The sequence below is a fragment of the Actinia tenebrosa genome, unplaced genomic scaffold (genome assembly GCF_029948245.1).
Source record: "Actinia tenebrosa isolate PJP-AT-01 unplaced genomic scaffold, QUT_ActTen_1.0 PGA_scaffold17__23_contigs__length_9995812, whole genome shotgun sequence".
NCBI lineage: Eukaryota > Metazoa > Cnidaria > Anthozoa > Actiniaria > Actiniidae > Actinia > Actinia tenebrosa.
In genome coordinates, this window is record NW_028292577.1 from 1,652,938 (window position 1) to 1,670,153 (window position 17,216).

At 42.4% G+C, this 17,216-nt stretch overlaps 1 protein-coding gene and 1 pseudogene across 1 annotated transcript; both read right to left on the bottom strand.

The window, feature by feature from the left end:
* Positions 1 to 5,450: 5,450 nt before the first annotated feature.
* Positions 5,451 to 6,462, bottom strand: LOC116291833 (uncharacterized protein KIAA1958-like; annotated as a pseudogene).
* Positions 6,463 to 8,547: 2,085 nt separating this feature from the next.
* Positions 8,548 to 17,216, bottom strand: LOC116291832 (D-amino-acid oxidase-like). Its single transcript, XM_089031706.1, has 3 exons — positions 16,756 to 17,216; positions 9,985 to 10,116; positions 8,548 to 9,344 (listed from the first exon to the last, which is right to left on the bottom strand). Exons 2-3 carry the CDS (start codon positions 10,079 to 10,081, stop codon positions 9,010 to 9,012), a joined length of 432 nt encoding a protein of 143 aa, XP_088887832.1. The 5' UTR covers positions 10,082 to 10,116; positions 16,756 to 17,216; the 3' UTR covers positions 8,548 to 9,009.

Consider the following 17,216-nt stretch of genomic DNA (forward strand, 5'->3'; position numbering starts at 1 on the left):
AGAGATTACTCCACGGAAAGTGCCAGGAACGATTTTTATTCACGAGTTGCGCAGCACCAAAAAACGAACGAGTGAGCGCAGCGAACGAGTGAGTTTTTTGGTGCGTAGCAACGAGTGAATAAAAATCGTTCAGGCACTTTTCGTGGTGTAATTTTTTTATTTCATACATACTAAGATTTTCTGGGTTTTTATGTACGTGCATCTACGGCCGCGCCGCAGGCAGGAAGCCATTCGAGTGCAATAACACACACTGACATTATGCAAAAAATACGACAATTTCTGTTTAACAATTTAATTAGAAAAACGAATGAAGCAAACAAATGAAATAAAGTAAATATTTATATGTGGTTAAATGTAATTTAGGCTAAGTTAGACTCGAGGTCAATGACATCTCGCAGTAGCGTTGTCCGGACGCATACCGCTATCTCCGCTGTCAACGCATTTATTACCTCACGCGATCGTTGATCGACTCAGCTAGCAAGTTGTTTATAGCATGTCGCAATCTATTCTAGTCGATCTCTGTGGCCTGTATGAGATATGGATCATAGCTATCATTACGAAATTCGATAAGACGCTACACACGTGATCACGCTAGCTTAATGCCAACCACGCGAACCTTTATTCGCCATCGCTATCTATCGCTAGCACTTGCTATACGACGCTATTACGCTATTACGCTATTACGCTACAACACGAGTTTAATTTAATTTTTCATCATGCCACCGAAACGTTCGCTGACAAACCTCAACGAAGAGGTTCCTGAACGAAATCCGCTCAGCAGCACTCCGCAATCAACGTCCACCGTGACACTCTCACAGGAATACCGACGGGAGCTCGTGGACGAAGTAGTCAGGGCTGTTCTTGCCGCTACACAGCAAACGGCCATCTCGCAATCGCCTGCAGCAACGACAAGCCAACCAGTATTGCCACTGCAGTCAACAGCCCAGGACACACCAGGTACGTCCAATGTGTTAGTACCAAACTTTGTAAACACGTTCTCGCTCGCGAGCGTAAATACAACTAGTACCGCTAGCATAGTGACTTTGCCTATCCCGCAAGCTCGTTCGCTAGGAGCTGTTGGCGGTCCTCCCAGCTCAACGACTACGGTTTTATCTGGCTCCCTCACGTCGTCAAAGACCTTCGCAACGCCAGCAGTTGTTCAGCCCCTTTGTTATTGGACCTGGTGCTTCTCCGGTCCCGGCCAAATTAGTCACGCATATCGTTAGCGGGAAGTTCCTTGATTTAGGCGAGCTAATCCCGTCCAATTTGGTCGAGGCGGCAACCGAGCCACAAGTGTTCCTCGACGGCCATATTGTTTTGACTGCTGGGCCTAAGCGTAATAAACGCAAGATCGAGGACATAGTTACATGGATTGAGACATTCACTAGCTACGCCCTGGTTATGTCTGAGTACTTCCCCCACCGCTGGAAGGATCTATCGCTTTATAAGCTGCTCATCATACGCACGTACAGGCAGTTCGGCGGTAAAGCTTGGCTGAATTATGATAAGGCCTTTCGGGAGCACGCGGCCGCGACTAGCCTTACCAACTGGGCTAACATCGACACGCAGTTGTATAGCTTCTACACGGCTGGTCCAGCGCATCGTGCTAGCTTTTCCCACAATGGCGATGAGGAGCAACCAAGGGGTTCAAACAGCAGTGGTGTCATCTGTCGTTCATGGAACAAAGGGCAATGTTCCTCGCGCTTCTCCTTGTGCCGTTTTGCCCACAAATGCTCTTCGTGTGCTGGTCGTCACCGCCTCGTAGAGTGCCCGGAATTTTTCAAAGAAAAAACTGAGACGGAGCGAAAACGACGAACTCCGTCTCCCGAGCTTTCAGCAGATAAATTGAAAACTAAAAGACGCTAGCTTTCAAAAAGTTTTTTATATCATGCTTTGTTAGTCATTATTTTGTTTATCGGTCATGGGTAACTCATGTTTATGTTATACCTATCAAGTTTATTAGCTCTTAGTTATCATGCTACACTGCCGTGACCAGAATTGCCTTTCTGGAGTCTTATATTTGATACTACTGTGCGTCTTAAAAAATTCCCATAGCGTGCCGTTTCTTGGCATGTATTCTGTTCCGTGCTATCGGTTCGTGGTCCGAGGCGTTGTTTGCATATTTGTTCTTGCTATGTTGACACGTCACGTCACTTCATTTAGCGCTACTTAACATGTCTCCTGTCAGTTCGTTTATCTCAACGAGACAGCGCGACGCGCCGTGACATTTTAGCTCTTATCTCCTGATGGCTCAGGTCATCGGCACGCCATAATCTACGCTCTGGGCTGATGTTTATTTACTCTTACTTCGCGGCTAATCGGCTTTGTAATGTTCACATTAATTGTATAATTCATTCAAAGTCTTCGTACCATCTGTTGTGTGACTTTGCGTATTCATTTCAGCGTTGTGTGGCCTCCCTTCTGTCTCCGAGGTTACCCCTCTCCGTGTGGATTGCTTTGCAAGGGAGTTAAAATTACACCCTGACCCCGTCAAGGTGGCATACGTTTTAGATGGCATCCATGATGGCTTCCACATCGGCTTTCAGCACTCGATGAAGCTCAAATTGGCCAAAAACAACAAACAATCCGCCATGCAAAACCCAGTGGTGATTGATTGCTATCTTCAAAATGAAATCCTTCGGGGTAGGGTTGCAGGGCCCTTCGTTCATCCTCCATTGCCTAACTTGCAGATCAGCAGTTTTGGAGTAATTCCCAAGCGCGGGCAGCCGGGTAAATGGAGGCTGATAGTCGATTTATCATCGCCCAGGGGGTATAGCGTTAACGATGGGATCAACCGTGAGGAATTTACGTTGCAGTACGTCACAGTCGACGAAATAGTCAAAATGGTGTCCAAATTAGGCGTCGGTGCAATGATGGCTAAGTTTGATGTCGAATCAGCATATCGTAATATCCCCATCCATCCATCCGACAGACATTTATTAGGCATGCGGTGGAAAGACAAATACTTTGTAGATCTTGCGCTACCTTTTGGCCTTCGCTCAGCTCCATTTATATTCAATTCGGTGGCCGCTATGGTGGAATGGATTCTAGCTAACAATTATGCAGTTTCACACTTAGTCCATTATTTAGATGATTTTGTCATGGCGGGGCCCCCATGCTCGGACGCATGCGCACACAATCTCACCACATCGGTACGGTTGTGCGAAGACCTTGGCCTCCCCCTACATCCGGACAAATGTATCGGACCTGCTTCGACTCTAGTAGTCTTAGGAATCGAATTAGATTCAATTAATCAAATTGCTCGTTTGCCTGCAGACAAACTCTCGAACCTGCAGCAGCTGATAACCAGGTGGCGGTCGCGCCGACACTGCAACAAGCGCGAGCTTGAGTCGCTAATAGGCCACCTTCACCACGCTGCCAAAGTGGTGTGGCCCGGACGCACCTTCATCAGACGCCTAATTGATCTGCTTCGCTGCTTTCGCAACCCGGCGCATCCCATCCGACTCAACGTGGAGTTCCGTCGCGATCTGGAATGGTGGTACCAGTTTCTCTACTCCTGGAACGGGGTAAGCTTCTGGCTTTACCCCGGCATCCCAGTCGTACATGACATAGAGGTGATATCTGATGCCTCGGGAGCAATAGGCTATGGGGCGTTCTACAATCAGGCGTGGTTCAACGGTCGGTGGCGTGCGACACAGAAAACAGAATCCATTGCGTACAAAGAACTCTTTCCTATTGTACTAGCGGCCCATGTGTGGGGGCACGAATGGTCGAGACGACTCGTGCTCTTCCGCTCAGACAATGAAGCAGTAGTGGCCATCCTGAACCAAAGAACATCAAAAGTTCCAGCTCTTATGCGGCTCCTCCGAAGCCTTCTGTACGCAGCAGCTCGGTTTAGCTTTACATTCTCATCCGAGCATATCCCCGGAATCGATAATTCGATTGCTGATGCATTGTCTCGCTTTAATTGGCAGGAATTCAGACGGGCAGCACCTTCAGCGCAGCTACAAGCTACGCCACTGCCAACACATCTCATCGCACAATTAACCGGTCCCTACTAGACAGCCAATGCCAGGAACTTCTACTCAACGGCCTCGCACCAACTACACGTCGTACGTACGCGTCAGCCCAAAGGAGGTTCGTCGACTTTTGCAATCAGCTTGGCTCAGTGACGTGCCCCACGGACGAAAGCACTCTTTGCCTTTTTATCACACATTTGTCACAGTCTATACAGCACAAATCCATTAAAGTCTATTTGTCTGCCATTCGATCCCTCCACATTGAACAGGGTTTCGCCGATCCACTGACGAACTGCCACAGGCTTCAGCAGGTCTTCCGCGGAATAAAACGCGCACAGGGTTCGGCATCCTCGCAACGCCTGCCCATCACCGACTCGCTCATGCTTCACATACACAATGCCCTCGACCTGGCAACTTTTGACCACATCATGTTTTGGGCTGCCTGCACACTGGCCTACTTCGGTTTTTTGAGATCCGCCGAATTTACAGTTCCCCTTATTTCAAAGTTCGACTCTGCCATCCATTTACAAGTTTCTGATTTGGCCTTCGACAAGTTAGACCGACCCTCCTGTCTCCGAATATGGATAAAAGCATCTAAGACGGATCCCTTCCGAGAAGGCTGTCACGTGCACATCGGCTTAGGCACTTGGCCACTATGTGCGGTCTCAGCGATGAGTGCCTATCTGCACAAGAGAGGTAATTGCCAAGGTCCTCTGTTCATGCTTCAAAATGGCCAATCCTTATCGCGCGAGCTGCTGTCCTCCTGGCTAAAACGCATATTTGCAGCAGCCGGTATACCAGGCAATTTCTCTAGCCACAGCTTTCGAATCGGTGCGGCTACAGTCGCTGCTCGCAATGGCGCCCCCGACCATCTCATCCAAGCACTAGGCCGCTGGACCAGTACCGCCTATTTGTCTTACATCAGAACTCCTGCCGAAGCGCTAGCCAAAGTAACGCAACAGTTGTCATAAACTTCTATACGACAGCAATGATAGATGAGATTAACAATTAAAAGAAAACTGTTTAACCTGCTGCTTATGTGTCTTGTTCGTTGTTGCGCTCTCTCCTGTTTGTTGCCAGTTCCTGAGCTTGGTGCTTGGTGCACTTCGGTGGGGAGGTCCTGGTTCCCTGTCCCTCTCCTCCAAGCACCTTGGAGAATCCATTGGGTGGTGACAGGGTGACCATGGTTACCGCTAATTTGTGCCTGGCTCCGCCCATCCCACCGAATATGCACCTAACGCCAAGCTCATCATTAACGATGAGTTTAAACATAAATAAATAGATAAATATAGATAAATTTAATTTATTTATGAAGTGTCCTTGAAATCATAATTTCTCAAGTTTGAAAATGAAGTCTATATACGAGCTTCAAATTAAAACTTGTTTACAACAGACTAAAAGCTAGCTTAAATCTTGATGTAAAAATAACAGACACAAAGTAGAATCAATTTACAATTACAATTGGTTCAATTTAATCTTCATCAGAACTGCTATATAATACACGAATTCTTTTCTGTGGACGGATTTCTTGGGATGGTATGGTTGGCGAGTGATTCAGAGTGTTTATTGTGATTGAAAACTGTCCTCCTTGGATAACGGCTCCACTAAATAATGCTACTGACTGTTGACCTGTATTGCTGCTAGATTGCTGAGGCTGTGCTAGGGAACTAAATCTGTGGCCGGAAAGCTGTGCTATATGGGCCGGTGGAACTCCGTTGTCGCTTAATGTTTGAACCATAGTTTTTCTTCCACTATGATTTCTAAGTTTAGGATTTTCTATGCCAGCTTTTTCTGCCATCTCTTCCATCAACCCGCCCAGTTTGTTTACACCCACCTTGTTGCTTTTGAACCAAAGTTTGCTTGAGGAAGCGCTTCTGACTTTAACGTTATTTACGGCCAAATAAAAAGGACTGTCTCGTTCTTTCGTATTACCGGGCCTTTTCTGTGCAAACAGTTTGTAAACTTTGACGGGATCTTTTTCACTGCCATCCGTGGCGAACATTTTTGGTGGAAACGGCCTGACATCAGTTGCGTTTGCGCCGGTACGTGTTTTCGTTTGCCTTTCGTTGTATTCTAGATACTCGACGCCACCCGCTGTTTTGTTCAAAGTCACATCGCCCCAGCACACACTGTGATGTTCCTGAATCCCACGAAGTCCGAAATGAAGAGTATTGTTCAGCCAAAGAGAGTTAAGAAGCGCCTCAGGACTTGAAATTCCAAGGAGACCTTTTTCATAGAGGACTTTCATCTCATCTTCTGTCAATGCCACTGATGCATTTGGCTTATTACCTTTGCCTCGTTTCTTTAGCTCTTTTTGCTTAGACTGCAGGGTTTTACGGTTTTTTTTTCAAATGCCAAATCGTTGATAATACTGACTTGGTAGTTTTTGCGCTTTAAAAATCTTTCAAAGCTAGCAATCATGCCTCGGAGGGACGTTGGCTCATAATTTTTTCCCTCTACTGTACGAACGGTAAGTATGAACTCGCTCAGCAACTCCCTTTGAAGCAGGACTTGCTCATCCGCCATTAACCGCTTTGTTGTGCCCACAACACTAGTGCGCATGCTCACCGTTCAAGTGGCATCCAGTCCCCTATCTGATCTCTGGTGGGTGGGGAGGGGCTTTGCTCAGCAGTATCACGGGGACTATCACGGTTTTAGTCGCCATTTTGGCGAGTTGAGGCAGAGTTGCGGAAGACGCGATTTTGAAATAAATAAATAAATAATGGGTTTTTATATAGCCCATTTTAAATATCTCAATGCGCTTCACATTCATAACCAGTGGAGGACTTTATGGGCTGCGTATTAAGGCGCTAATGGCAGCCGTGCAGCTTACAATAATGAGTGTGAAATGCTAGTAGATTGGTATTATGCCTCCAAATTAATTGGAATAGGCTGTTGAACCTGGAGGCAATCCCCTACTCTTACACGAATAATTTAACAGGTTCTTTTATGTCCCCCATTAACTGTAGGTTAGGAAGAGTTGGGAGACGGGGCCTACGGTTTTAAGTCCTTGTCCGAGAAGACTTGAAGGTCTAACCATTTGCAGATGTAATTACAAAGGCAGCACCTTCGAAATTCTCCTCAGTTATTTTAAAGACCCTGAGCGTTGGTCCGGCCGAGGCTTGAACCACGACCGCCCGCACAACAGACAGACGCTCTTACCAACTGAGCTAACCGGGTGGCGATTGAAGCCCCAATACATTCACTCTGAATTTCCTGTCATTTGTCTTGGAAGTTGAACAAGCTAGATTTATCGGCGCTTCATTTAGTACATATTAACCACTATAACGGGAGGTATGGCAGACGGATAAGTGTAAAATCAAGAAAGCATAAATAAGAGAGGGAAACTTCTTAATCACGCGCGCGCCATGTAAATTCCCGGTTGGGCTATTTTTAGTAACGGGATGCAGTTTAAATTTCGCGCGTGCACGCGCGCGCTCTTTCCGTTTCGTGTTTAATGAAAAAATAAACGGAAAGAGAGCGCGCGCGCGAAAGTTGATGACGCATGGGAGTAGGGTAAAGGTGCTGACACACGGTGCAAAATTGCACGCAACATTACATGCAACATGAATTTGAATCAGGGTGACACACATTGCAACAAAATCACGCAACATCTCTTGAGTCAGCCTGCTATGCTAAGATATTTGGTCAGCAGTTATAAATTTGGTGCAAGCTGATTGGCTGGAAATTTCAAAATGTTGCAGGAAATGTTTCATCCATATTGCGCGCAATCGTTGCAAGAGTAGAGCTCGATTCAACTTCAGATTTGTTGCATGCAACGTTGCGTGCAACAAGTTTGGGGTAGACACACGCTGCAACAGTCCTGTTGCGTAGGTTTGATCAGCGAAGTTTATGCTACCACTTTATCCTGGATACGGCAAATGTTAAATTCTTCATCTTGAGATAAGCTCTTCTGTGTCTTAGAAGTTCAAAAACCACAAGACGATTGTATAGGACTGAACATAAAAGATAGACTTGGATTTCGTGGCTGCAATTGCTGCAATATAAGTGATATTTTTTGAAATTATTAGATTATCAGGAGAAGTCATTCACTAAATGTATGATTTTATTGGAGAAATAGAAAACGCGCGCGCGTGCTGTGTACTGTCATAAAGCACGCGGGGATTGGCAGAGCACGAGAGAAGTGTTAGGAGAAGCATGACGCTTAGCGGAGTGCTTCTGGACACTTCTCGAGTGTTCTGCCAATCCCCAAGTGCTTTATGACTGCACACAGCACAGCAAGCAGGTTTTTTATTTCTTTTTTTAAAAAAATTACAATAATAGATAGGAATGACGCAACTACAAGTGCGCGCGCGTGCGATGTGCTCTCATAAAGCACGCGCTCCAAACCAATCAGAACGCGACATTCATAACAGTTATTTTATAAAGTTGTATATACGGTTGCCGTTGCTGTTAATGTTACATAATGCGATGGCACGTTTTTGGGGAGTAAATGTTTTGAATACCCTGAATGAGCCTTTGCATGGCTTGCGATCAAAGTTCACTACTAACCAACAGTTCTAATCAGAATTAAGTGAGTCTGCAAATTAAATATGGACAAACTATACATGATGTTATCACTAATGATGTTTAATAAGCATTTCATTGATATCAACAATAAGATCAAGATTGTGATTGTGATTTTGATCGTCACTAGTTTACAACTTTTATTGGGTATCAATCAGGAAGGAAAATTACAGAATCAACATGCTACCCAAAGAGGAAAGTGCGAGCGGGACTCTAGGTCCCATGCTAGGCATTTCCTTTTGACTAACGATATAAATCAATAGAGAGTTGTCTTGGAAAATTAATCCAGTTGTATTAGTAAAAACTGATAACTAGTGAGCCGAGAACGGCCAAAAAATAATCAATGGAGTTCAAACAAACAATTAAAAGTCCCTGGGGCTCAGGAACTAATGACCAAGTACATGTCAGATCAACATGAAATGTGTCCTCAAGCAAAGATTATTGTGATAATCTTCACAGTTATTGTTGTTATCCTAGTTATAATGCTTTATCATCTCTTTTATTAAAGTTTAGAAAAAATGCAAACCGCCTTATCAGCCAAGTTTGCTGTGTCCACTGCAGAGCCCCAAGAAAGATAAATCCCGCTCCCAGCATGTCCATAGTTATGAATTAATGCTGGACATTCAGGGTCGATCTCATTACGGATCTCATCCTTACGAGCTGGGCGTAGTCCGGCAATAACTTGTTCCACATCTTTATAATCAAATGCTCGCAGTGGAGGAAACAAAGCCTTGGCGTTGTCAAGCATTTTTCTAGGAATTTCATGGCTCATGTCAACATCTGTCAGATCAGTTTCGTGCGCTTCAACACTACCACCGATCCAGATACTGTGGTCTCCTGCGGACAGAGAATACAAGCTATTATGTTGTTATAGAGATATACTAAATGTATACACTTTAAGAAATATTTCGAAGTATTGTTTCTACAAATATCAAATTTGCTCAAAATATTAAGAATGTGCTTTTTTTGTCATCGGATTCCCCAATGGTTTATTGGAAGGATGAGACGAGGATTGGACGACAATTCTCCATTTTGTTAGGCTACAACATTTATCTATGCGTTGTCAATGATAACACAGATAGCTCATGAGAATAAAAGAATAACTTCAAAGCAAAAGTGAAGTGGACTCAGTTTTCTTTTCCGATTTCATTTTTAATTTCATAAAGTATATACCAAAAAACTGGGTGATCTGCTTCATTCAGTATATCATTAAGAAAATCATCTTTATCACAAAAATGCATCATCATTATCCTTTTTTATAATTGTGGTTGCTGTTCCCGTAATTGATGGTTTTCACTGCCGCCATGTTGGATGAATTTAACGAAAGATTGGTCATTTGTCTCTTTTGTTATATCATCCAACATAGCCACCGTTTCTTTTCTTATTTCATTTTCGTGAGAATGATTTAAAACCAGCAATATGAACTGGTAAACACTGAACTATTCTTCCTACAGCTTTGATTACTGGATGCACATACCTCTTGGAACAATGTACAGGCACAAACTTTTGTTATCATGTCCAGGGTTTAATGGCATTGAGTGATGCAAAATGATGGAAAAATCCAACTTAGGCATCAGCACACCGTCATTCTTTATTTTCAGCACATAACCTGCGAGAAATAAGCCAGATTATAACCTCATCCCTTGCCAAACCTAACATACAAGTTGGACGTGCATTCCACTAATTAAATTCGCGCAGAAACCCCTCGACTAAAACCATTTCTTATTTTGTATTTATAAAAATCAAAGACACAAAAATTGGTTGGTTGGGTTGGTTGGGTTGGCTGGGTTGGCTGGGTTGGCTGGGTTGGCTGGGTTGGCTGGGTTGGCTGGGTTGGCTGGGTTGGCTGGGTTGGCTGGGTGGCTGGGTTGGCTGGGTTGGCTGGGTTGGCTGGGTTGGCTGGGTTGGCTGGGTTGGCTGGGTTGGCTGGGTTGGCTGGGTTGGCTGGGTTGGCTGGGTTGGCTGGGTTGGCTGGGTTGGCTGGGTTGGCTGGGTTGGCTGGGTTGGCTGGGTTGGCTGGGTTGGCTGGGTTGGCTGGGTTGGCTGGGTTGGCTGGGTTGGCTGGGTTGGCTGGGTTGGCTGGGTTGGCTGGGTTGGCTGGGTTGGCTGGGTTGGCTGGGTTGGCTGGGTTGGCTGGGTTGGCTGGGTTGGCTGGGTTGGCTGGGTTGGCTGGGTTGGCTGGGTTGGCTGGGTTGGCTGGGTTGGCTGGGTTGGCTGGGTTGGCTGGGTTGGCTGGGTTGGCTGGGTTGGCTGGGTTGGCTGGGTTGGCTGGGTTGGCTGGGTTGGCTGGGTTGGCTGGGTTGGCTGGGTTGGCTGGGTTGGCTGGGTTGGCTGGGTTGGCTGGGTTGGCTGGGTTGGCTGGGTTGGCTGGGTTGGCTGGGTTGGCTGGGTTGGCTGGGTTGGCTGGTTGGCTGGGTTGGTTGGGTTGGTTGGGTTGGCTGGGTTGGTTGGGTTGGCAAATGGAATAAGGCAAATAAACAACTTTTTTCAAGAAGATATAACTAGCTAACTAGTGTGAGCTGCGTCGGTGTTTCTAATGAAACAGTAATGATAAAAGGGTAAAATCATGCACCGTGAAAAAACTTACTGACGTTTCGGACGCTAGTCCTTCATCGGAGTAAAAGAGGAACTTTTTTGAGACGTTAATCGGGCTTTTTTTACTGGGTTGCCTGTGGCAGCCAAGTTTAAAAATCGTTGCGTGTCAACGTATTTTCCAGCATCGGAAAATGCCAAAATTGCGCAATAGTACCTAGGGGTCTTCACGGCATTACCCAAGAGTCATTTGTAGGTAAATGATACCGAGACCCCTTGAAAAGTCTGATTTATATTCAAGTGACAGTTGCCAATCAATGTCTAACTTATCAAAGTGATTGATTGGGGTGGGACTGCGAATGACGTGTCGGAAATTAATAAATGTCCTCGCATGATCTTTTTTCCTTTACTGCTGAAATCCAAGGCTCAGTGCAGGTAGATAGCTTTCACCTTGATTTTTGTTTTTTGTTTTAAGTCATTTTTGTATCTACTGCATATTAATAAGCAGTAGACACTATGCCATCGAGTTTACTGGGATATACTTCATATCCTTTCTAACTAGCAGAAAATATAGTTAAATGGCATACGACATAACTGACATAAAGTCCATCCCGGTGTAAGGGTTGTAAAACTTACTTCGGATTACTTTCGGATATCACGACAAAGCTATCATCGCATGGCGAGGATAGCCGATGTTATCCGAAGTCCCGCGTACTGGCTAGTGAACTTTGCTGCTCAGTTTGCGACTGCTTACGACTTTTTGATTACTGGGAAACGTTTGACCAACGTCTCAAACATGATTTGGTAGGATTCTAGGATTCAGTGATTTCTACAAGGTAATCACAGCCATTTTTGTAGTGAATTTTATCTGTTTTTTGAAACAAGGTAGGCAAACAGGTTTCCGGCATCGAATATGTTAAGTGTTGTTTTATAATTAAAGTGATTTCAGGTATTTGCAATATCTAGAAAAAACTTATCGCAAAACACGACCACTAAATTGGCGTGTTTGTGCTACACGAAGCATGTTAACAATGTCGCTTCATGACACTGACTCAGATTTTTACAGTGACAATATTTGAACCCTTTAAAGGGATAACTGACCTCCTTAAGCAGAATATTAAGCCTTGAATACCTGCAAGTTCACGAATATTTTACATATACATGATTTTAAAATGATGCTGTGTACCTATCAGCAGTAGACACATGTACTCATCGAGTACGTATTTTTTTACTTGCATGATTTTTACTTGAATAATACTATCCCTATAAACGGTTATAGAAAGCTTATAAAAAGGTTTAAAGAGTTTTAAGTTTGATTTGTGTTATCGCATGGATTGAGCTACCTCCTACCTCCTACCTCCTACCTCCTACCTCCTACCTCCTACCTCCTACCTCCTGTCTCCTGTCTCCTGTCTCCTGTCTCCTGTCTCCTGTCTCCTGTCTCCTGTCTCCTGTCTCCTGTCTCCTGTCTCCTGTCTCCTGTCTCCTGTCTCCTGTCTCCTGTCTCCTGTCTCCTGTCTCCTGTCTCCTGTCTCCTGTCTCCTGTCTCCTGTCTCCTGTCTCCTGTCTCCTGTCTCCTGTCTCCTGTCTCCTGTCTCCTGTCTCCTGTCTCCTGTCTCCTGTCTCCTGTCTCCTGTCTCCTGTCTCCTGTCTCCTGTCTCCTGTCTCCTGTCTCCTGTCTCCTGTCTCCTGTCTCCTGTCTCCTGTCTCCTGTCTCCGTCTCCTGTCTCCTGTCTCCTGTCTCCTGTCTCCTGTCTCCTGTCTCCTGTCTCCTGTCTCCTGTCTCCTGTCTCTTATTATCCTTATTCATAACATTTGCTGTTGTTGTTGTTGTTGTTCTCGTAATATACACCTATTTCAGAAATCGTTGTCGCACCAAAAGCCTTAAGCAACAAGCCAAGACCGCAGAGAACTCCGGTACTTTTAGCTGTAATTACTTTTAGCTGTAAATTGCTCCAAGCAATGCTGCGTCAGATGGAGAGCTATAGCCACTTGCATCGGAAACATGAATAAATCAATCATGATTAAAAGTACCGACGTTCTCTGGAACAAGACATTTTTAGGGTAATCATTTTGATGAAATTTTGGATCAATACTCATAGTCGCCTCAACGTGGGGGGGGGGGGGGGGGGGGGGGGGGGGCAAAGGGGGGCTGAAAAAAGACGATGCTTTTTTATAATGTTTTCTGTTGTGTTGAAGGAAGAAACTCAATTAGCCACCCCCTAAACTCAATTAGCCATACTATACTTACTATACCAACACGTTTTAAGAAATCTTAAAAGCCTGGTGGTTATTAATACAAACGTAACTAATGGCGGAGCTCCCGCACGGAGCACCATAAGAAAAATTGGAAACCCATCGAGTTGATTTTTCATGGCTTGACTACTACGTCACTTCCGTATAGTACGTCCGTACGTGCGTGTACACAACACAGGGATCCCGGGGGCCCGTTTGATGCCAAAGCAAAACTACTCCAAAACCCGGCTCTCAAGTGCACAGAAAAAACATCGCTTTGAGACAAATTTAAGCCCAACAACAAAAAAAGTAAACAAAAAAAGTATGTAGTTAAAGATGTATCTAGAAGTAATGTACAAGAATTCAGGTGTGGGTTTTTTTTAGCAAACAATTAATCTTATATTTCTACTGTTCACGAAAAGCAGTTTCGTTCGATAACGTTCGACGACTTGTACTAAGAGGTCACGTGTTCAAATCCGCCATTGTGGCTGGCATTCTACAGGATTTTAGCTATGTGAGAATGCTAAAAAAGATGGCGGATTCGGGAAGTTTTTTTGTGATAAAAGGTAAGTTAACGCACTAAAATACCGTTAAAAATCCATTTTTCTTGCTGAAATATGTTCTTCATAGATATCTAAAGTAGATTTTTGCTATTAACTATAGCCAAGAAGAGAAAAAATATGGTGTCTTTTGGGATACCGGGTGTCTTTCGGCGCCTTCCTGTCGTCATTACCTGGGACAGCACCTGGCAAGACACTGGGGGAATCTTTTTTTTTTTTACATCAGATTTCAGGGGTTACGGTTTGTAGGAGTCCGTTAAATAGTTCATTGCAGGCTCATGCATTGGAATGTCTTTCTGTACGTGCTACAAGTCATGTAAGTTTGAGTTACTCAGGGTTTTAGTTTATTCTTGAAAGACTTTAGCTATAGTATAGCTATTCAAAATACTTTTACTGAACCGTTGAACCTTTCTTTCTAAAAAAAATAATGCAAAGCAAAGATGGCACGCACAAAGAGAAGGCAAAGAGAAGTAGCTCAAAAAAACAAAAAAAAAAAAAAATACTGTCGTTCCAAAAAGTTAAACTTCAAGATTCACAAACAATATGAAATTGGAAAATACTAATGCCTTCTGTCTGTTTTCTGTTTTTTTCTTTAGAAATAATCAAAAACTCTAGGATACTAAGACATGAATATATGAGGATCTTTGAAAAATTACACTGAATGTGGGATAGTTTTTTGTGACTTCTACGTTTTCACTGATTACAGTAATTAAAGTGAACTGGCCATTGAAGACACACTTTCAACTATCCTTTCCACTCGCAACTTAGAAACTTGCCAACTCCTGTCCACAAATACCTTCAAATTCAACTGACAATGAAATATTATGAAATATAGATACAAAGTCACTTATTTCGAGAGAGGATGCATCGAAAATTCACTCTTAATTGAATCAACGAAAGAAACTCATAGCTTCTTTGCCGGATTAATTCAGATTCAGATAAGTTGAAAGTTTGCCGTTGTTAGCTGTAAGTTATATAAATAACACTTGTAAAACCGATTTCAAAATAGAATTTTTCGTGTATTCCACTTAAAAGTTCCTAGTCTGTTGAGTTTTCATCAACAAATTTGTCGCCGATTACTTATTTACGTAAAATAAGTTGAGTTTCAAATTCCTTATGATATCTAGTAGTCTGAAGTACGTAGTCTAAAATTCGTTTTCGGCTTTTCAGCGATTTTTTATTTAGAATTATCACTGTAAAATAAAAATTATTTGGTTAAATGGATTTACTTCCGGTAGTTTCCTTTGTTTCAAGATAGCCAATTAAAATGTGTAAAAAATTCGATTCCCCCAGAGTCTTACCACTGACGATAGGAAGGCGCGGGAGGACTGGGTGCGAAAAGCCAAACAAGATCTAGACTAAAGACTTCGTAGGTCTTCAAATCGTATCGCAAAAAATACCATATTTTTTCTCTTCTACTTTAGATATCTACTAAGAATATGTTTCTAGCAAGAAAAAAATTGTTTTCTCAAAAGTTTAATGAAGACTTTCCTTCAATAACTTCTAAATTCTAATTCGATTTTTGGGCTTTCACTTAGTTTGAAGTCTAGCTCTGTTTTGATTGTTCCACGCTGTTATACAACAGCGAAAGCTTTGTAGATAATATTTCTATAGATTTATAATTTATTTAAATATTGAATGAAATAAAAAAGGAATATATATTACCATTAATGAATATGTCTCAGTTGTTCTTGTGAAGTTTAATAACTGAATATAAACTTTATTTTTCGAAAACTTTTGTCGTTCATGATTTCCACATCTTTCTGTTCATACAAAAAAAACAGAATAAAACTGGTAAAATGGAACTTCAAAATCTAGTGAGCTTAGTTTTAAAGCTTCTCGAAGAATAGTTAAACCGGGCTTTTATGAAAGGAATATGCGATATTTTAATGAATAATAATAAGAAAATTATTTTTTAACTGACACATTTGGCTTTGTCATTCAGGTTCTCGCAAATTTGATGAGTAGTTTACTGAAGAAAATAGATTAAATTTTCCATTTTTTATTTTATTCCTGTATCCTAAATCACTTTTCGGATTTTTGCCTGGTTTTTATAAGCGTAAAGGTTACGTTTTTTGACAAAAAGCGAATAATTGTTTTGTAGTAATTTTGAGTTTTCTGTTGCTCAGGGTTAGCCTTGACTTCGTACGGAATTGTGGCATGAAATATTCTAGTAAAGGTTCATCCTTCCGTAGGAATCCTTGGATTTTGAAAGTGTTTGTATTGCTAAAGACGTGCATTCTTTACTTTACCGTTACTATTTTTAAATATCATATGAAAAAAGCGGTTAAACGGAATTGTGCGAATTCGTAAGTGGTCTATTTTGGCCGATTTAGATGACCAAAAGCGTAGACAGTCACCAAAAATAATTCATGCAAATTTAGTAATTCGGAAGATTTTATTGCAGCTCCCCATGCGGTTGAAGACATTAGGTACACACATTTGAGCTTAAGATCTAAACATTAAACATTAGAAAATATAGTTTCGAAATGTATTTGGTATTTTTGTATTTTGTATATATTCCTATATTATATTTCACCTATTTTTTAAATCTTATTCATTAATTTTATTTCAATTTTTTATGATAACGTTCTTGCAATCATGCATACATTTATATAATTATTTATATTTATTTAAGTTACACGTCAGTCGCAGTGTGGAAGAGTAAAATAAATACAAAATAGTACATGGGAGCGCTCAAATCAATATCCCACGAGTGAGCGTAGCAAACGATATTGAAGGTAAAGTACATATATTTAACGCTGGTAGTTTCTTATGCGTCAATTCACCTATATTTATATTTATATATAGGTGATATTTTTTTCTTATTCTCTCTATTTCATTACACACACCGAACGCATAAATTATCACTACTTTACTATGTCTATCCTTTGCGTACATATTTACGGTGTTCAACTTACCTATAGAGAAAAAATATATCGCTCTGGGATCCTCACGAATACCCTACATTTCATATTCCGGCTGCGTTACCAGCGTGGTTGGTCCTTGTGGTGTAGTGGTAGTGTAGTGGGTTCGATTCCCGCCAAGGGAATTTGATATTTTTCTCTTATTCTCTCTTTTTCTCTATAGTATATATATGCGATAAATGTCAGAATTTTTGAGATCGGGTGTATATATGTACTGTTTAATAAACGAGCAGGAGTGTTTTATCGGGTATAAAACACGAGGCGTAGCCGAGTGGTTTTAGACCCGATAAAACACGATCTGCGAGATTATTAAACGGCTTAGAAAACTCCAGATGTATGTTCTCATATTGTACCGAATTCTTTACGAATTGAACCAAGTTTGATAGAGAAAATCCAAGTTAAAGTTTATGCAAATGAAGACGAATCTTTATCCGATTTAAAATCACCTTCATGGT